We start from the raw sequence: 19,838 nt of genomic DNA on the forward strand, positions 1-19,838 counted from the left end.
TCATGCTGCTCACCTTGGTGACTGGTACAACAGTATTTAGTTTGTCTTAACCAAACCAAGCCTATATTGCAGGGGAGGGAGGAGAAGAGACACTAATCGGTGTTAGCCCGGACAAGCAGTTCTTCTCATCGCAGCGGTCTATAAAGAACTCGATGAGCTCTGCAGGCTTGAGCACGCTCACCAGTCACCCACTGCTAGCTGTAGTGAAGGGCTGCCGTGTCACAGCCTCCCCACTGAAATGCAAACTGTCCAGTTCCCCAGCAATTACGAAGATATCTTCATGTTTGACCTCTGTCAAGTTGCCTGTTCCCCACTCGGCTGGATAAAGGAGAGAAGCCATGTGGAAGCCTGCTCCTCATCCCTAGCCAAGGTGGACTGTTTCAGACTAAAGCTTTCCCTGTCTGCTTTGAGCCCTTTAGGCTTTGTTCTGGTTCTCCGTGGGGAAGCTGCCAAGATGAATACAGCTCCACGAATGGGTACTAAGGGAAGGGCTCCTACCTGCACTGCTTCTGCAACGTGCTGCTGATGCTGCTAAAGTAAAAACTGGCTTTCAAGCAGCAGAATATGACTTCCCGGGAGGATACAAGGAGCTCCTCGCACCTGAAAGGACTCAAACCCAGCAGCCCTCATCCATGAAGTGCATCCACTTGCTTGCAGCTGATGCAGAGCAAAACTAATAGGAAGGGTTGTCTGAGCATCCCTTGAAAAGGGCAAAGGCCTGAGGATGCAGGCAGATAACGTGGTTGTTGCTGAGCTCCTGCCCCTCTGCTGAGCACCAGCCAAGCTCAGCCGCCTCGGGGCAGTGCGTGCTCAGCGGCAGGTGCTCAGGTGCTGCTGTGCACAGGGGGCACCTTTCCCATGACCTGGCAGGACATGGTGCCATGGGCCTTTATTCACCATTCACTCTTCAGTAACCTGTTCTGGGCAAGAACAGCAGCACCCAGAGAAGGACTTACCTCCTCTATAAAAGATGGGTGTCTGGCCAAGTCACCCAAGTTTCCTTGATAATCACTGGGGAGAGAAAAGCACCCCCTGAGGTCAGTCTGCCCTTCTATCACAGCCAGCCACCCGATGTGGGATTTCTGCCAAGGGCTGCTCTATTCGGAAGACTCACCAGCTGCCTGAAGCTCAGGAGGACTGCCTGCCCTTGCTTTGGCTCCAAAGACTTTTGTCCTCTCCCAGGGGTGCCAGTAATGCATTGGGAATGGTCATGGAGGAAGCTCAGAGCCTGACCGTTCCCGCATCCCTCTCACTGCTGTGCCCGTTCACTCACTTCGTTCACAGTAAAGAAGCGGTAGGACTTTCTGTTGAATCTCTTGGTGGATGACCAGAATGGAAGTTGGCTGGTTTCTCAGCAGGCTTTGCGTTGTAGGACCCTGTAGGAACCTGTAGAACCCCACTGCATACTGTGCAGAAGAAAAGATGTTATGTTTCAGTTTGCTCATAAAAAGAGCTGCACAACATTGGAGAGCTGCCCATCCATCCACCCATTCATCCACTCATCCATCGGTTCCCCTGGAGCCTAATGCATCCCCACCCTGGGCACCCGCTGCACCACCAGGGATGCCAGTTCCACCCTGGAGTGCTCCCAGCCTGACCTGGGTGTCCTGGACCATCATGGGCAAAAAGTCCCCATGCAAGAAGCTGCTTCCCAGTAGGCACAGACAATCTGGGAGGTGAGGAGAGCTACACCGCTAAGCCCAGCTCTCCCCACACATCGGGGCAAGGCTGGCCAGAGGCCTCACCTGGCTGCCCATGTCCCTAGGGAGCACCTGCAGCCCCACACTGGCAGCTCTAGTCCCTGAGTGCTGTAGGGATGGTGGCAGTCCTTGCCATGGCAGCCATCGCTGTGGCACCCAGCATCCCGGTTGCCCAGGGAATGTCCCCTCCTGGCAGCAGTTAGGGCTGGTAGACAGCAGGGTCAAGGCAGGGATCCTGGTTGTAACGGAGATGCCAGGGTGCAGGGCGTGTGCAGTAATTTTATATCCCCCAGTAACTTCCCGAGGGATGAATCTAAGCCCTGCAACTTTCACTTCACTGGGCATAAAAACATTGTCCTGCAGTGGTGCAGTTACAGTAACATCACCGCAGGGAATGAAAGTACTCAGGAAAGTTAGTCAGCCAAGTGTGTGAGCCAGCACCATGGGCTCACGGACCCTACAAGCTGTGCAAGAGCATGGCCAGGGTCAGACGAAGTGTGCCACCTCTCTGTGCCAAGATCCCAAGCCCAAACTGCAAATCCAAATTCGGCCACTGAATGACTTGGTCTCCCACCTGCCCTGACTTCTCCTCCTTAGCCCTGGCCTGGTGCTACCTGGGGATGCTGCTGAAAGAAACATTTCCCACCACCCCAACGGGGATCTAGGACTGTGCCTTCTCTGAGACTGACCTTCTAAATCGCTTTGGCAAGGGGCTATCCCCAGCGCTGCCATGCCAGGGACTGATTTGAGGCAGCTGTCATTGCTTGCTTGGTCCTTCATTCATCTTCCCCCCATGCTCAGCATTTTTGCTCCTGGAAATCCCCCAGGGCAAAGAGAGGAGGCCCTAGAAGAGAGCCAAGACCCTCGGTCCTGGCATATGCAGGACACACCCCGCTCAGGCCACGTGTTTGGCCCTGATGGCGTAAAGCAGCCTCCAGCAAAGCATCAGGCGAACAGTCTGGTGAAAGACTGCAGGGACAGCAGTACCTTTATTAGATTCCCCTGGCACAGCTGGAAAAAATAAGGAACACAGACAGGCTTTCAGGCACATAACCCCTGAGCTTAGCCCCACATTCAGTCCTGTCTGCTGATTTAATATGAGATATCAGCTTTCCCCTCAAACCATGTCTCTTGTCTAGCCTTAAATCCTCCCAGTTAATTTGCCCCAGTGAATCAATCCAAGATGGTTTTGTCCCTTTGATCAGCACAGCAGGCAATAAGTCACTAATGGAAACGTGTTTCACTTCTCTGGCTCAAACAGGCAACAGAAACAGTGAAAGACAACCCTGCTGTCCTGAACCACCTGGCAAATATCTCCCACTTCCTGGGCAAGCAGGAGATGGCCAAAGGGATGTGCCACATGGCACTGGAGGTCCTGCAGAACCCACAGCTCTGCCAGGCATACTGCACCCAGGCACAGGCATGGGCAGGTCCCCCTCCTGCAGTGACCTGTCCTACTCCTCCAGCCTCCGAGACAGTCACAGCGCTTCTCCCAGACAGCGTTTGCATCGCTTGTTTAATTGTGGTGAGAGACACACAGGGAGAAGTAACTGCCTGAAAAAAAACAGTGGAGGCTGGTCTGAGAGTGAAGTTGCTACCTGGCAGCCAGGAAATCCGGCTCCAGCACTGAGGTGCTGAGGGACTTCCCCAGGTCCCTCTGGGCAACCTTTCACAGGATGCTGAGTCACCTTGCAGAACTGGCTGAACCATTTAATGACTTTAATGCTCCTAAATCGCTCAGGAGCATTGAAAATGTGCTCTTTAATCCCTTGATTCTGCCCATTTCCAGCCCCCTGTAAACATGAGTGTACATTAATGAGTATTTCCCATTAAAGAAGAATCATGAAGACTTACCCCAAATCCCATTTTTAAATAAAACAAGGACTTATTCTTACTTCCGTATATTTAAACAGGATTATTTAACTCCTCATAAAATGAGGCTCAGTGAAATGAAATTTCCTCCTCTAGTGGAGTACTTCAGTATGTGCTTACAACTGCTCTTCAGAGATGTTTAACTTCCTTTGAGCTCGAGGTAGGATGCTGAAAAGTGCAGTGTGGAGGTGGTCACTGGGTGCCAGGTGGTGTCTGTCTGCCAGATTAGACTGGAGGAAACTGAAATGACATAAGAAAAAGGCTTTTGATTTCTCAGCCCTTCTTCAGGCACACTCCTACGGCCAAGCGGTTCAACCTCTGAACACGTTAGGCCATGCTGCCCCCATGTCCTGAGACTGAGCCTGGAAGGGGGAGCGGATGGGCTGGTTGCTTTCGAGGACCCCATGATCACCAAGAACCAAATTCACAGCCCAAGTCAAGAGGACAAGCAACATCTCAGTGGCTTGCACCACTTTTCCATGAGCCAGCCTGAGGTCCCACTTTGGAGACTGGGATGCTGGTGCTGGGCAAGCTGGCCTGGCTTGGCACAGCCAAGGAGCTGACCTGATGCATGCCAGTGGTTTGTACTCATATCATTTCATCATCATCAATCTGCAACTGGGCACAAGCTGATGAGTTTCTTCTGGTCTCTAGATCTACATGAAGATGCGTCTGCAAGATCTGGAACAAGATCTTGGTCCTCAAGGTTTGTCTGTACCTAAGGACAAACCTGGACATGGACCAGGTGAGGATGGGTACATCATACCCCTGAGATCCCAGGGAGCTCCTTGCAGCATCCCCATGTTTTCATTAACTCTCAGCCCTAAAGTCAGACCACAAAGACTGAGGGCACTGGCCCTCAGCTGCCTCTCCCTCCTGTTGGGCTCAGCTCTAATTACATGCAAGGGAGATGAGGGGGTGCAGCAGGGCTGAAAGCAGGAACAGGGAACAGGGGAGTTGCTGCAGTTCACATCAGCCTTGGCTAGGAGGGAATTCTGAGAGTTTACAGGAGTGAAGAGCTACCAGGAGGCACTAGAAACAAGAATGGAAGCAGGAATCCATCCCCATGTGGGTGCTATGGACAAGGTGCTGAGACATGTCAGCCACACTCCCCTCCATTATTCCCCTCCACAAAGCCCAATGGGGAATGTCATCCTCGGAGGCAGCTGTTGGGCTCTTTTCTCCTGACAGCCCCATTCTGTCCTGCCCCATCTCTATTTACTATTTCTTACTATTACATGAGGGTGGATGCTGTGCAAGAACTTCCTAGCAGATGAAACTCCTGGACAAAGCCATGGAGTTTGACTTGGGCGATACCGTTCCTGAACTGCAGCTCTTCAGTGGCAAATGCCTATGGCTTAAAAGCCAGGAAACACCATCGAGTGCTTCCACTAGCATCAAGTGCTTCAAGCGGGCCATCAGACTGAAAAATGCAGGCTCTACCAAAAGCCTGCAGTGCCTCCTGAAGCCACTGCTTATGCTCTTTGGTCAGATGAAGCTGAAGACAGAAATGCTGATGCAGGAGGTGGAGCGGTGGGTTAAGAAAGATGAGGAGAAATTCCCATGGTAGCACCTGCAGCAGGAGCTGAGGACGGTCTGTTGCAACCGCCCACCGGAGGTGATCCAGCCATGATCACCCAGGGGAGGACAGAGCTGGTAAAACTGTTGTTTGAGATTATGAAGGTCGATTCTTCCAAGGGCAGGATGAATGAACAGTCACTGTCCCTCTGAGCCACCGGGGTGGCAGCAGGTGCTGCGGAGTGGCTGGCTGTCTCACGAGCTGTCAGGACCTTTTCAGTTTTCTAAAACCTTGTTAATTAAAAAAGCAAGAGACAAATCCCTTGTGGTGTTAGCCCTGTAGAGCTGCTGTCCCTGGCACTGGTGGCCACCCACCGCCATCCCCTGCCTGTGCCCAGCTGCCTGCTCAGGTCCCTGTGAACCTCCAGCCCCCATCCTGGGTAGGTGTCAGAGAGCCTGGGGTGTCCCCTGCTTCTAACACGTCCCCAGCACCAGGCTGGCAGCGCCGTGAGGCAAAGGGCTGCTGCTCCTGCCCTTGCTGCAGGGCTGCTGGATTTTGGCAATACTGCAGCAGGTGGCATCCCACTGGACCAGCCTGATAGCAAGTGATTAATAAAATTGGATGCATTGTTAGTAGTTTTTAAGAACGAATGAGTTGTTGATGGTTAATTCAAGATACAAGCATTTCTGTATGTCCTGCTAAGCGTTTCCTTTAGCAGCAGCAGGTTCTTTGTTGAAAAGCCCCACCACGAGCTGAAGGGGCCGTTCACCACAAGCGGCACCAATTAGGGGAAAGGTAATTCTGGCAGGGGGAGATTGTGACCCCCGACTCAAGACACCCCCTGACTCAAGAAGCAGCTGAGCCTGAGCACGTAACGTGAGCCGCGAGAGGGTTACTTGACAAATAGGAATTCAGACAAACAATATTAAGTGATGAGGGAATTATGCAGCTGGTAACCAAGGGGGCTGATGCTTTTGCGTACCGAAATGTACAAACAAGGGGAACTGCGGGCAACCGGTGCGCGACGGGCCGCTCTGCAGAGGGCCGCAGCGCGGGGACAGGACCAGCCTGCGGGCCCAGCGGTGTGCCCCGCTCCCTGCCCCGCCCGCAGGCACCCACCCGCTCTCACGCGTCCACCCGCTGGAGCCTGGCACACCCACGGGTGCCCCGAGTCGGGAACCCGTCGACGCCCCCGCTACTGCCAGGCCCCGCTGCTGCCAGGCCGCGCTGCCCCGCCGGCGGAACCATAGAGCCGCGGCCTGCCCCGCCCGCGGGCGGCGCCACGCCGCACCAACTTCCGGCTTCCGGCGGGCGGCGGGGGAGGCCCCGCACGTGACAGGAGGCGGTGGTTTCTATTGGCTGGTGGCGGCGGGGCGGGGCGTGCGGGTGGTGGCGCGCGGCGGTGCCGGTGTGCGGGGTCCCCGTGAGGTCCCGGGGCGTGCACGGCCGGGCGCGCGGGCAGGGCGCGCGTGGGGCGCCGGGGCCGCCCCGCGCAGGGGGTGGGCGCACCCCGCCGGCCGCGGGTGGGCAGGGGCAGCCCCCGTCTCGCAGGCAGCGCTCCCCCCCTGCGCCGCCCCGCCGCGGGCCCCGGGCCCCCTCTCGGCACCGCCATGGAGGCCCTGCTGCGGAGGTGGGGGCTCCCGGCGCTGAGGGCCCGGCGGCAGGGCTGCAGGCTGCGGCACGGCGCCTCGGGCAGGGCGAGGCGGCTGCTGTTCTCGCAGCTGTTCCAGCCCCGCAACCTGCAGGCGGGCGGCGAGGCGGGGTGGGACGGCAGGCCCGGGGAGCCCACCTGCCGGAGCCAGAAGCTGATGCTGCAAGCGGGGCTCATTCACCCCGCCAGCCCCGGCTGCTACTGCTACCTGCCGCCCACCGTCCGCGCCATGGAGAAGCTCATCAAGGTGATGGATGAGGAGATGCAGGCCGTGGGGGGGCAGAAGCTGAACGTGCCCAGCCTGAGCTCGGCGGAGCTGTGGCGAGCTAGCGGCCGCTGGGAGCAGATGGGACCGGAGCTCTTCCGGCTGGTGGACAGGCATGGCAAGGGCTACTGCCTGGGCCCGACGCACGAGGAGGCGGTGACGGAGCTGGTGGCTGCTCAGAGCAACCTGTCCTACAAGCAGCTCCCACTGCGTCTCTACCAGGTAACCAGGAAGTTTCGGGATGAGCCCAAGCCCCGCTTCGGCTTGCTGCGCAGCCGGGAGTTTTACATGAAGGACATGTACACCTTCGATGCCTCCAAAGAGGCAGCTCAGCACACCTATGACCTGGTGTGTGACGCCTACTGCAGGCTCTTCGACCGCCTGGGCCTTCCCTTTGTCAAAGTGCAGGCGGCCACGGGCAGCATTGGCGGCACCGTGTCCCACGAGTTCCAGCTTCCAGCAGACATCGGTGAGGACAGGCTGGTGTTGTGCCCTGACGGACATTTTGCAGCCAATGTGGAAACGTTAAACAAGGAGCAAACGTCTTGCCCCACATGTGGGGAAAAACTCACCCAGACCAGAGGGATCGAAGTGGGGCATACGTTTTATCTGGGCACCAAGTACTCCTCAGTCTCCAACGCTGTCTTCTACTCCCCCCAAAACAAACTCCAGCTGGCAGAAATGGGTTGCTATGGCCTGGGTGTCACTCGCATCCTGGCGGCCTCCATCGAGGTGCTCTCTACAGACGACAGCATCCGCTGGCCGAGCCTCATCACACCCTACCAGCTCTGCTTCATTCCCCCTAAGAGAGGCAGCGAGGAAGAGGAGGAGGGAGCCATGCTGCTCGAGCGGCTGTACGAAGACCTCGCTGAAGTGCTGCCCCACCTCACTGGCGACTCAGTGCTGGATGATAGGACACAGCTGACCATTGGCAAAAGGCTAAAGGACGCCAACAAGCTGGGTTATCCCTATGTGGTCATAGCTGGGAAGAGGGTTTGCGAGGACCCCCCGGTCTTTGAGGTTTGGAATCAGAACACCAGTGAGGTTTTGTTCCTCACCAAGGAAGGTGTCATTGAGTTGCTGAGTAAAGTGCAAGTCCTTTAAAATTGCCATCTCTGAGTCTCTCATGATTGCTGCACTAATCTGAACAGCCCTGGTTCCTTTTCAAGGGTGTGCAGGTTGTCAGCAACGGTTCTGGGTCAGTGGAGCTGAATCCAGCTCATGTCAGAGCTGGCCACAGTATCTTGCAACCACGCTGGGTGCTGGGGTTGACCTGGGGTCAGTCCACATTCTCCCACAGAGCTGGGGCTTCTTATCCCTCTGGCTACCAGCCCCTACAAGCAGCTTTTACCAGCGTGTGTGGCCTCGTGCAGCTGTGGGAGCGCTGGCAGGATCAGCCCCTCATGGCCCAGTTTGGGCAGACAGGCTGGCGACAGTCTATGTCAAGCACATGCAACAGCTTAGGCTGCAGGAGCAGGGATGGGAGGGCTTCCCTCAGCCTTTTCAGGTGCTAAGTTCTCAGCATGAGGAATTTTAAGAGGGAGAGAAAGGAAGGCGCCTTTTCTCTATTTGCATCTTCTCTTTGGAGACACCCAAGCTCCGTGGTAGAGGTTCATCTTAATTAAAGCAAAATGTTGAACTCTAGAGCCTTGCTCACCTTGAAAATGCCACAGTGCTGCAAATCTACAGGAACTGAGGTGAAGAATGGTGTTGGGCACCCTCCCCCCCCTTCCTGCAGCTGGTGAGATGCCTGGATCTGCTGGCCTTGGGTGGCGACGCAGGTTTTGGGGACACAGCCTCAGAGCGGTAGAAAATCTTTGCAAAATACTTAACAAGGAAACATGAAATCTGGGGACCTGCAAAGCCTGGGTGTGAAAATGTCCAGGCCATGTTGTTGCTTATAAGCTGTAAGTAACCCTGCCCCACAGGGTGGTGGCATCCCACCTGTACGTGCCGCTGCAGTGTGGGGTCATCGGGCTGGGCCCGGGGCTCCTGTGAGGAACAGCTTGCCGCTTTCCCAGCGGCACTGACAGGTGCCATCGCCCTACAAGCGTCCCCTGGACAGGGAGCTCCTTGCAGGGTGTCGCCCAGCCCTGTGCCAGCTCCTGGGTCCGAGAGGCGAACACGAGCAGCAGTGGTGCCAGTCGTGTAGGGCTCTGTGGCAGACCCACGCTCACCACATGCTCCTGGACCAGAGGAGGCCACCTAGTCTTTCTCCCCGTCCCAGGCAGGATCAGTCCCATTTGCCATCCCCATGGGAGGTGCCACCAAAACCTGAGGCTGAAACCTGAGGCGGAAAGCGGGCCTGGGGGCGCTGGGGCCGGGCCTGAGGCGGGGGCCGGGCCTGGGAGCGCTGGGGCCGGGCCTGAGGCGGGGGCCGGGCCTGGGGGCGCGGGGGCCGGGCCTGGGGGCGGTGGGGCCGGGCCTGAGGCGGGGGCCGGGCCTGGGAGCGCGGGGGCCGGGCCTGAGGCGGGGGCCGGGCCTGAGGCGGGGGCCGGGCCTGGGGGCGCGGGGGCCGGGCCTGGGAGCGGTGGGGCCGGGCCTGAGGCGGGGGCCGGGCCTGGGAGCGGTGGGGCCGGGCCTGAGGGGGGGGGCCGGGCCTGGGAGCGCTGGGGCCGGGCCTGGGGGCGCTGGGGCCGGGCCTGAGGCGGGGCGGTCGGGAGGAAGACCGGCGGGGCGGCATGGCGGAGGCCGGGCCGGGCGGCGGAACGCCGAGGTACCGGGGCGCTCTCCAGCCCGACACGTGGGAGCAGGTGAGGCGGCGGGGCCGGGGGTGCGGGGGGCCGGTCGGGCAGGGCTGAGGACGGTGTGTGCTCCCCCGCAGGAGCTGGAGGCCATCCCCATGTTCATGAAGCGGTGCCCGGCAGAGATCGACGCGGCGCGGCAGCCGGAGCTGGCCTGTCTGCAGTCCCTCCTCTTCGACGAGGATCAGGGCCCCGCAGGTGGGCAGCCGGGGCTGGGCGGGGGGGGGCTGCCGGGTTGCGCCCCCCGGCCCGGCCGGGGAGAGAGCTTGAGGTGGCCGTGGGGCACCGGGGAGCTGTGCCCCCCCCCCCCCCCTCCCGCTCATGCCCTGTCCTCCCTTTCCGTCCCCTGCAGAGCTGGCCAGGATGTACAAAAACGAAGGGAACGAGTACTTCAGGGAGAGGGACTACAGGAGAGCCGTCATCGCCTACACCGAGGGGCTGAAGAAGAAGTGTGAGGACCCAGAGCTGAATGCCGTGCTGCACACAAACCGAGGGGCTGCACATTTCTACCTGGGTAACAACCTGCACCATCCTGCCTCAGACAGAGCTGGGAAGGGGGGCTCTGCCACCCAGAATTGCTTTTTCTCCCCGTTTTGGGTTTTCTTTTTCTTAACTTTTTTTGTGATACAGCATACTAATGGCTTATGCATGAGAAAAAGACACCTTGAACTCTGAAGGCCTGGCTCACTTCAGAGCAGGGCTGCACACAGGGTTTGTGGTTTGTTCGCTGCACCTGTTACCTGCTGCTCAAGCCTTGGCTCCAGAAGAGGGCAAAACTTTTTTTTTAGAATCACAGAATAGTTTGGGTTAAAGGGACCTTTGAAGGCCATCTAACGCAACCCCCCTGTAATGAGCAGGGACATCTTCAACTAGATCAGGTTGCTCAGAGCCCCATCCGACCTGGCCTTGAATGTTTCCAAGGTTGGAACATCTACCACCTCTCTGGGCAACCTGTGCCAGTGTTTCACCACCCTCATTGTAAAAAAATTTGTATCTAGTCTAAATCTACCCTCTTTTAGTTTAAAACAATGGTTTGTTCTATCACAACAGGCCCTGATAAAAAGTTTGTCCCCATCTTTCTTATAAGCTTCCTTTAAGCTGAAGGGCTGCGGTAAGGTCTCCCCAATGCCTTCTCTTCTCCAGGCTAAATAACCGCAACTCTCAGCCTTTTCTCACAGGAGAAGTACTATGGCCCCCTGATCATTTTTGTGGCCTCCTCTGGGCCTGCTCCAACAGGTCAGTGTCTTTCCTGTGCTGAGTGCTCCAGACTGGATGCAGCGCTCCAGGTGGAGTCTGGCCAGAGCGGAGCAGAGGGGCAGAATCATCTCCCTCGCCCTGCTGGCCACGCTGCTTTTGATGCAGCCCGGGATACAATTGGCCTTCTGGGCTGCGAGCACACATTGCTCATCCAGCTTTTCATCCACCAGTACCCCCAAGCCCTTCTCGGCAGGGCTGCTCTCAGTCCCTTCATCTCCCAGCCTGTACTGATATTAGGGGTTGACCCTAACCAGGTGCAGGACCCTGGCCTTGGCCTTCTTGATCATTATGAGGTTCACACGGGCCCACTTCTGGAGCTTGTCTAGGTCCCTGAGGCGTGTGTCAGCTGCACCACTCAGCTTGGTGTCGTCTATGAACTTGCTGAGGGTGCACTCGATCCCACTGTCTGTGCCACTGATGAAGATATCAAACAGTGGACACTGAGCTATTGACCACTACCATCGGGATGTGTCCATCCAACCAGTTCCTCATCCACTGAATAGTCCACCCACCAAATCTGTATCTCTCCAGTTTAGGGAGAAGGATGTTGTCGGGTACTGTGTTAAAAGCCACGATAGATGCCGTGTCAGAAGTTCAGATAGGTGCCATCCATAGCTCTTCCCTTGTCCACTGATGTAGTTACTCCATCATAGAAGGCCACTAGGCTGCTCAGGCAGGACTTGCCCTTGATGAATATATGCTGGCTGTCTTGAATCACCTCCCCATCCTCCATATATCTTAGCGTAGCTTCTAGGAGGATCTGTTCCATGATCTTCCTAGACACAGAGGTGAGGCTGACAGGGCAGAAGTTTCCAGGGTCCTCCTTTCTACCCTTTTTAAAGATGAGTGCAATGTTTCCCTTTTTCACCAGGGACTTCACCTGACTGCCATGACTTTTCAAATACCATGGAGAGTGGCTTGGCAGCTATGTCAGCCAATTCCTTCGGGACTCTGGGATGCAAGGTCCCATAGACTTACGTATGTTCATGTTCCTCAAGTGGTCACAAATATGATCTTCTCTTACAGTGGGAGGGACTTTGCTCCCCCAGTCCCTGCTTTGTGGTCCATCCACTCGAGAGGTGTGGGAAGAGAGATTGCCAGTGGAGACTGAGGCAAAAAAGTTGTGTTGTACCTTAGCCTTCTCCTCATCTGTTGTTACCAGTTTGTCAGTCTTGCTCATGGCGGGGTAGGAGGGCAGTACACTTTCCCTGACCTTCCTTTTCTGGCTGACATACCTGTAGAAGCCCCTCTTGTTAGTTTTCTTTGCATCCCTTGCCAAGTTCAGCTCCATACGTGCCTAGGCCTTCCTGACCCCATCTCCACACAATCAGGTAGCATCCCTATACTCTTCCCAGGATCCTGTCCCTGCTTCCACTGCCTGTGCATTTTCTTCTTGCCCTTTAGTTTGACCAGCAGGTCTCAACTCATCCATGCCAGTCTTTTGCCTTCCTTTCCTGATTTCTTACACCTGGGGACCGAGAGCTCTTGTGCTTATGGAAAGCATCCTTAAAGATCTGCCAGCTCTGTTTTGCGCTGTTGTCACTGCGGTCAGTTTCCCAGGGGATCCTATTGACTAACTCCTTGAAAAACTGGAATTTTGCTTTCCTAAAATTCAGGGTCCTGAATTCACTCTTTGCCTGACCCATATTCCTCAGGACTGCAAACTCCACCAGTGCATGAATACTGCAGCCCAGGCTGCCTCCAATCCACGTCACCAATTAGCGCACTTGCCTTGGTGACCAACAGGTCCGGTATCGCACTCCCTTTGGTAGGGCTGATGCTGAACAAATTCATAGTGTGACTGGAAGTACAGGGGGATGCCCTGAGCTCAAAAATCTGTTGAAGCAACACATTTTATCACTTTCCTGGCCATGTCCTCCTCAAGCTACCACCCATTCCACCAACAGCACCTGCACAGCAGGGGGGTTGTTCTTGGCCTTTTAATGCCTTTGTGTTTTGCAGCTGGGAGATGGTTTGCTCACAGTCATGTTACTCTCCTGTATGGTTGATTCCTGTCCTTTCACTTCTTGCTCTTAGTTTGCCCTTTCTTCCTCCACTTGCCTCACAGTGACCGTAGAAACAGTGAATTATAGAGTCTCCATGTAAGCTGTTTTGTCACCTTGGGGTCTGGTTGGATTTTAAATGTAAGTGAAAGGTTCTGAGCAGTTCTGCTTGCTTTATAGGTAACTACCGTTCTGCCCTCAATGATGCCATCCAAGCAAAAAAGCTAAAGCCCACTCATCTCAAAGCAATCGTAAGAGGTGAGAGTTAAAGCACATGTTACTGTATGGAATACAAGGAACATTGTTTCAAAACAGCTTTGCACATGTTAGCTTTACTTCTGCTGTTATTGTTACAGGCCCTGGAACAGACTGTTGTTAGATGTTGCTTTGTTTCGCTGGATATTTCTGTGTGTTAAATAACAGTGTTTATAAACCTTAAATTAATGTGAGTGGCATCATACTTTTGGTTTTGGGCAACATTTGTTTCAGAAAAGTAAAGCCGTTACTGTAAGAGTTCTTTTCCCTTGTTTTGTTATTGCTGTTTCTTCCCAAAACAGAGCTCTGCATTTTCCTTTGGATTTTCAGTCAAAACACTATCCTCTTGCTCTTTGTTCCTCAGGTTCTGTATCTGTCAAAGAGGCATAGGACCGGTTTCTGTACAGAGCAGCATAACTTTTGCTATTTTCCACAGTACTGGTTTTTGGGGGTTGTTGTTTTTGGTTTTTTTTCCCCCCAGCATTTCTCACTCCATGAAACTCACCGCTTTATTTTTCCTTACAAGACAAGTACTGAAATGGTAATTATAATGATAAATTTTTGCTTGTAACAGGCACTTCTAGCATCATTCTGCTGATTTCTGTGACTAGATGAGCAAATGATACAAGAACTGCTGAAATATTTTAGATTTTATTCTCAGCTGACCTGCTGGAAGTCTACAAATGAATGTGACCATGCCAGACAATAGCTTGTGCCTGTGTGTGTGCCTCTTGAAAGCAGTAGGGCTAATTCTGTCTTTATAACCACCACCTTGTGCAGTAGTTGTATCCTGACTCTAATACTAGAAACTTAAAATCTTAATCCTTCCAGGAGCTCTCTGTCACATGGAGCTAAAGAATTTCTCAGAAGCAATAGCATGGTGTGAGGAGGGCTTGCAAATAGATTCAAAAGAGAAAAAGCTTGTGGAAGTGAGAGCTAAAGCTGACAAATTAAAGGTAAATATGAAGGCATTCTAGCATCTGCAATGCTTGTTGCCTGCTTTGTGTCAAGAAGCACTTCGGGATCCTTGGTTGAAGAGTGCTCCGTGCAAGTTTCTGTGTAGTAGAATATCCCTAAACAGAACTGAGTGGTGGTTCTGTGTCATGTGTGTTGTTGATGTGTAGGGGAAAAGGCTGGAGGGACCCTTCTGGAGATCTGAACTGATTTCTCCACTCGCTGGCAGGGTAGAGCAGTGGTGGGCATTGACTTGCTGTGTGTGACCATGGTGCAACCTTTTCTTACATGTAGCGAGCTGAGGAGCGGGATGCAAGGAAAGCAAAGGTGATGGAGAAGAAGGAACAGTGTCAAAAGGGAATTCTGCTTGCAGCAATAAAGGTAGGTCAGTGAGGGGGTTTGGTTTTGTGTGGTTTATTTTGGTGGTGTTTTTTAAGAGCTTTCTAGTTTCTGTCTCAGAGGTTGTTCTCATATGCAGGCTTTTGAGGGCTAGAGCCAAAATACTGACTTAAAATCATGGTTCTCCTTATCTGCATGGCTCTAGCCCCAGCTCCCAGGTTTGCATATTCCAGGTAACAACCAATGCAAAATACAAACCCAGAGTTAGGAGAAGGACTCAGCATCCAAGAGAGTGCTCTGGCTGCTGGGCTGTAGCATCACACTGGCCCAGTGAACATTGCTTTCTTTGCTGCCGATGGGCATTACTTCAGTGGAAGGATAGAAGGACACCACCCAGTAGGGTAGAGAAGGGAATCAATCCTGGATCCTCTCCTTCTTTGGCAAATGTTTGGGCTACATTAAAATATGTTGGGCTATTAAGTAAAGTCGGATCTCCTCTTCTGCCATTGTCTTTCCGAAGAACAAGAGTGAGCTTTCTTCAGTTCTCTGAAAAAGTGAATGTTCTCAGGAACTGGTGCACATAGTTGCACCCTGAAGTTATGCCTGCTAGGTCCCAAAGAACTGGATTTCAGATGCATCCCTTTCCCCGCATGCTCGCAGTCTCTTCTCTCAGCATGCAGGCTCCACTGGTTTCCCGTCTCTCCTCAACCATTTTATGAGGAGTCTGGGTGTCTGACTGAGGTTCTGGATTCTACTGGCTAGACAAGTCACCTGAACCTGATACTGCAGGAAGGCTTTTGATGGCATATTTAAGATCTGATTCATTAATAAGAATGACACTATTTGACCTTTTACTAACTGCTAATTTTTTGCTCTTATTCTCCCCACCATGCCTGTTTATTTTTTGGTTTCTTTGGGGTTTTTTTTCTTCCTCTCCTCCAGGAAAGAAATATCAAGCTGGCTCTCAAGCCTTCAAATGAAGAAGAGGAAATATCAGGTGGCTTGGCTGAGATATCTTTAGATGGTTTCCACTCTGACAATGCCACAGAGGCAAAGGTGCACTTAGATGCTGATGGTAACTTGAACTGGCCTGTCCTCTTTCTGTACCCTGAGCACGAGCAAACAGATTTCATTGTGGCTTTTCATGAGAACTCCAGGTAAATGCAGTGTCAGCAGAATTCTTGCATAAGGGAGATGCTTGAGTAGATGAGAACAGACAGCAAGTGAAGCACTTCCATGCTAATGAAGTAGTTGCAGATTTGTCATCTTATAGCTGACCCTGCTTTTGCGCAGGAGGTTGCACTAAATGACCTCCTGACGTCCTTTCCAACCTAAATTGTTCTGTGATTTGCGAATGCTGCTTTAAAATATGAGGGCCAAAATTTTGATGTTACATAAATTTATAGCACAGAGAAACACATCATATTCAGCCAGTGTGATTAAAGGGGCTTGCAGTGCAAGCTTAGACCAGTAGCCAGCAATACCTGGGACCTATTCTGCATGCATAGATTTTGGAGGTTCATTAAGGTGCTGTTTTGAAACCCTCGAAATATATGGTCTCAGAGAGAAGATTAAACTTAAAAATTATAATAAGCTCCCAAAAGAGACCTCTCGTAACCACCAGTGACCCCATAGGTTTCCTTAGGGCTTACAGCAGGCCGGACTGAAGTGCTGCAGACTTGTCAGACTATAAGCAAGTGTCTGGCGAGGTGGGGATTCCACTTTTCTTGATGTTAACTACAGTTTCCGTTCTTGTAATGTTGAACAAACTTGGAATTTGTAAGGGTTTTTTTGTGTGGAGATACCTGTTTCTCAGACCTGCTAATAAGTTTAAGACTGAAAATCACAGCACAAGCAGATTGTGGTTCTTATGAGATAGTGTTCACTACGCCTTTTCATGACCAAAGGAGGGTTCTTAGAACAGGCTGGCCACCAACACTCCTGAGGTACCAAAATAATCAAGGCTCTGACACACAAGCATATTCTCAGCACTCTGATCTGGTGAAGTGTAGTGCTAATGGGACTGTGCAGAAGCAAAATTTTAGACAATATGTAGGGTGTTTATTTTGACATCTTTTTCAGTGTGAAAATGAAAAGTTAATCTGCTGTTGCACTGCTGAAGTTTGAAACCAATAGCATGAGCTACAACAGGGCCTTGGTCTGATTGCGAAAGCAATGAGTTTGAAAGAAAGAAGCTATTAGTGATCAAAACTTATTTTTAAGTCTGTTGGCTAATTTGCTGATGTATTTTTACCATCGTTCAAATGCAACTGTACGAATTATTGAAACTGAACACTTTGTGTAAGCTAACTGAGTGTATTTTGGCTTTTAGGTTTATTGATCATTTAATGGTGATGTTTGCTGAGTTACCTCCTTGGGACTTAGAAAGAAAATACCTTCCCTGTGATCTTGAGGTGAGAAGTTTGACTTTCCTTCTATTTCAGGGTTGTTGTGGGTTTTTTTCTTGAGTGAGTGTATGCAAACAATGGCATCGTTACCTGTTTACCATACTTGGATGTGAAATAAGGATCTGGAGAGCTACATTCACTAATAAACTCAAACATTTTCCAGATGTGCTGACATGGACACAGAATTCATTAATGAAATGAAAGTTCTTTTGTCTTCCACTTACGTTGTATCTGATAGCAGGTATTTATAGATATAGCTTAGATTCTCATCTTTGTAATGGTAATTGAGATTTAGACCATCAAGCTGGTAGGCTGCCTGCTTTTTTAACTGCATTGTGAAGTTGCTCAATACGAACGAGAAAACATTACTAAAAAATAGGTGATTTTCAGAACTTACTGGAGGTACTTAAGCACCTAATCCCATCAAGACAATATATGTCCGTTAAGGCTTTAGCGAAGGTGGGATGCAAGTTGGCTGTGGCTGCAGTAGGTTGAGAATTTTTCAGAAATTGTACGTGGAGGGATATAGATGTTTATTTTTCATTTTCCACTTCAGTGTCGCATGTGCCAGGTGACAGCACAACCCTTAGTGCAGTGAGAAGATAGGTCCAAAAGGACAGTGGCTGTGTACTTTACCAGATTAAAAACTGAGATTATAGCTCTGTGTGTATGTACAGTCTAACACAGTTGCTGGATATGAATCTGTTAGATCTACTCTGTTTTGTTCAGGTATCTTTAAACCAACTCAGTTTAGCTGATACCATTACTGCGTTTCACCTCGTAAAAAGCAGCCTGTAGATTTGGATTGCTTCTCTGTAAGGCAGAAGAGCAGCCAGTGTATTTTGCCTTCCTGCTGCCACTGACATGAGAAGCTAAGCTGGTTTGTACAGGGACAAACTTGGAATTTACACAAAACAGTTTCTACATTGCTGAAGCTAGCAGCTGACACAGTCGGGTCAAGCTACAGAAGTTTGATAAACGCCTAGTTGATATATAGTGTGCTGTTACGGGGCTTTCAACAGCTCAGTAGTTGGCTTTCATGTACCTTTTAGGTGTTTAATAACCCTCCAGAATTTTTTTCAGCTCTATTTTGAAGATGAAGAAAGAGCAGCAATGTACCAGCTGAACCCAGAACACACGTTGCTACAAGTGCTGCAGCACGAAAGGTAAGGCTATACCTGTTCATGTCCAGAGAGAACACGAAGGCAAAAAGTATGAGCTTTGGGCTTTAAGTGCAGTTTGTTTTCTGATTTCATAGTCCTAACTCTTCTCTGGTTTAATAGTCCTAACTCTTGAAGGTGTAAAGCAGTCAGACTGCATGGATTTTGTGCCTGGTTTTAGTGACATGTATTTTTTTCCCCAAAAAAATGAATAACTCTTTCCAAGACTGGATGGAGATGGGGAGGGGAGTTGGGCTACACACAAACAGCAGCACAAAAGGGCTGTTTCAGATCCCATCTACACAGTACTACTTTTTTTTTTAAAAAAAAGCAGCAGCATATAAAGCAAGCATGTTGAAGGTTAACAATGCTCTCACTGTTAATAATGCCGCATGAGCAGCCCCCAACACAGCATGCAGCATAGTTTCACTCTGAAACTGACTTTAAAGTGTTGTGCAGTTATTTAGAGAGAAGAATTTGCTGTTTGTGAAGCCAAAATGTTACTGTAAAGCCTGTGCTGTTAACTTGCACCATGTTGTAGCTAGCTGGAGAAAGCCTGCTGCACAGTGCTGGTGGCTTGGTCTGTGACAGTGGGGGCAGAGCTCTAGGTCCACTGCTGCGGGCTGTGTCTGAACTGTCACTCCATAAAACTCAGCAGCGTGCATAAGCCCTCAGATTTCAGGCTGTAAGGGCAGTTGCAAAAGAAACCTCCTTCCAGAGGGAGAATAACAGCTGTTTTAATTAGAAGTAGCTGTTGGGAGAAGAGTTGATTCATAAAACGCTCCTCTTCGGATGTGTGTAGCCCTGGCTCCAAAAGGCTCTGCTAATCAGCAAAAAAGCTTGTCACTGGCCTCTGGGAGGTCAGTCAGTCTCTGTGGAGCTGGGCAGAAGTCACTCACTTTGCATGACACTTGACCAGCTACAGGGAAGCCAAAGGATTCCTTTTAATCTTTGCAGGTATTTTGTAAAAGCTGGGACTCCAACAGTTTTGGCATTTGTAAAGTCTTCTCCTTTCTCTAAGAAGTACTTCTCTGGCAAGAAAGTGCATCGACTATAATGAGCAAAAACCAAACGAGGAATCCTGTGCAAGAGGCTGCTGGTTATCTCAGCTACAGACTGCAAACTTCTGCTTGAACAAAAATACCTTGCACACTTCAGGGGAGAAATAATCCTGGCACATGGGGAAACTTCCAGGAAGGCAGCATAGGAGAATGAAGGGTTTACAAGAGGAGATTATTTGTTTAAAAAGAAATCCAGCTGGCTTGCAGAAGGTCTCCTCTATGATAGGCTGCATGTGGTTTTGAAATAAACCTGAAGCAGTGCCAAAGACTGGCTGCAGTTGAAGCAGCAGCAGCTGGGAATGTACTTACCTGTGAAAAATCACTGATTTCCTTGGAGGTGGGCTGTAGTTGCTGGGGTTTAACAGCAGTGGTCTGGGGAGATACCTGCCTGTTGCAGCAGGATGGATGCAGTCAGATTCCTGCCTGGGATTAAGCAGCTGCTCTTTTTTCACCACTTGGCTCTGCTGCTGGCCAGGGTAAAGCAGAGCTCTTTGTTCAGAGCAGTATGTTTTACTGACCCTTTTTGCTACCTTTACTGATTATCCTATACAACCTGGAAATAAACATGTCTATTTTAAGTAGACTGACTTCTGCCTAATAAATGAGACAATAATTTTTCTCACCTCATGAAATACTACAAGGGAATGACA

The 19,838-nt window shown here is 51.5% G+C and overlaps 3 protein-coding genes across 3 annotated transcripts; all 3 read left to right on the forward strand.

Moving 5' to 3' along the window:
* The first annotated feature begins 2,257 nt into the window (after positions 1 to 2,257).
* TTC22 (tetratricopeptide repeat domain 22) lies at positions 2,258 to 5,205 on the forward strand. The gene is given in 4 exon segments (XM_056356191.1): positions 2,258 to 2,415; positions 2,967 to 3,120; positions 4,227 to 4,490; positions 4,843 to 5,205. Coding segments are annotated over 4 exon segments (939 nt in total).
* Positions 5,206 to 6,477: 1,272 nt separating this feature from the next.
* PARS2 (prolyl-tRNA synthetase 2, mitochondrial) lies at positions 6,478 to 8,117 on the forward strand. The gene has a single exon (XM_056356511.1). It carries the CDS (start codon positions 6,702 to 6,704, stop codon positions 8,109 to 8,111), a length of 1,410 nt encoding a protein of 469 aa, XP_056212486.1. The 5' UTR covers positions 6,478 to 6,701; the 3' UTR covers positions 8,112 to 8,117.
* A 1,508-nt stretch (positions 8,118 to 9,625) lies between these two features.
* On the forward strand, positions 9,626 to 19,769 carry TTC4 (tetratricopeptide repeat domain 4). The gene is made up of 10 exons (XM_056356246.1): positions 9,626 to 9,760; positions 9,832 to 9,949; positions 10,104 to 10,265; positions 13,192 to 13,269; positions 14,098 to 14,222; positions 14,515 to 14,601; positions 15,502 to 15,716; positions 16,892 to 16,973; positions 18,051 to 18,133; positions 19,085 to 19,769. Exons 1-10 carry the CDS (start codon positions 9,689 to 9,691, stop codon positions 19,182 to 19,184), a joined length of 1,122 nt encoding a protein of 373 aa, XP_056212221.1. The 5' UTR covers positions 9,626 to 9,688; the 3' UTR covers positions 19,185 to 19,769.
* The last annotated feature ends 69 nt before the right edge of the window (positions 19,770 to 19,838 follow it).

This window comes from Falco biarmicus, chromosome 11 (genome assembly GCF_023638135.1).
Source record: "Falco biarmicus isolate bFalBia1 chromosome 11, bFalBia1.pri, whole genome shotgun sequence".
In the NCBI taxonomy this organism is placed as follows: Eukaryota; Metazoa; Chordata; class Aves; order Falconiformes; family Falconidae; genus Falco; species Falco biarmicus.

What these genes read in the sequence shown, in the direction of transcription:
- TTC4 (XM_056356246.1), top strand. Translation starts at nt 9,689, where the DNA reads ATGGCGGAGGCCGGGCCGGGCGGCGGAACGCCGAGGTACCGGGGCGCT. An exon ending in AGCCCGACACGTGGGAGCAG is followed by an intron (nt 9,761 to 9,831) that starts GTGAGGCGGCGG and finishes GCTCCCCCGCAG; the next exon opens with GAGCTGGAGGCCATCCCCAT. An exon ending in TTCTGCTTGCAGCAATAAAG is followed by an intron (nt 14,602 to 15,501) that starts GTAGGTCAGTGA and finishes CCTCTCCTCCAG; the next exon opens with GAAAGAAATATCAAGCTGGC.
- PARS2 (XM_056356511.1), top strand. Translation starts at nt 6,702, where the DNA reads ATGGAGGCCCTGCTGCGGAGGTGGGGGCTCCCGGCGCTGAGGGCCCGG.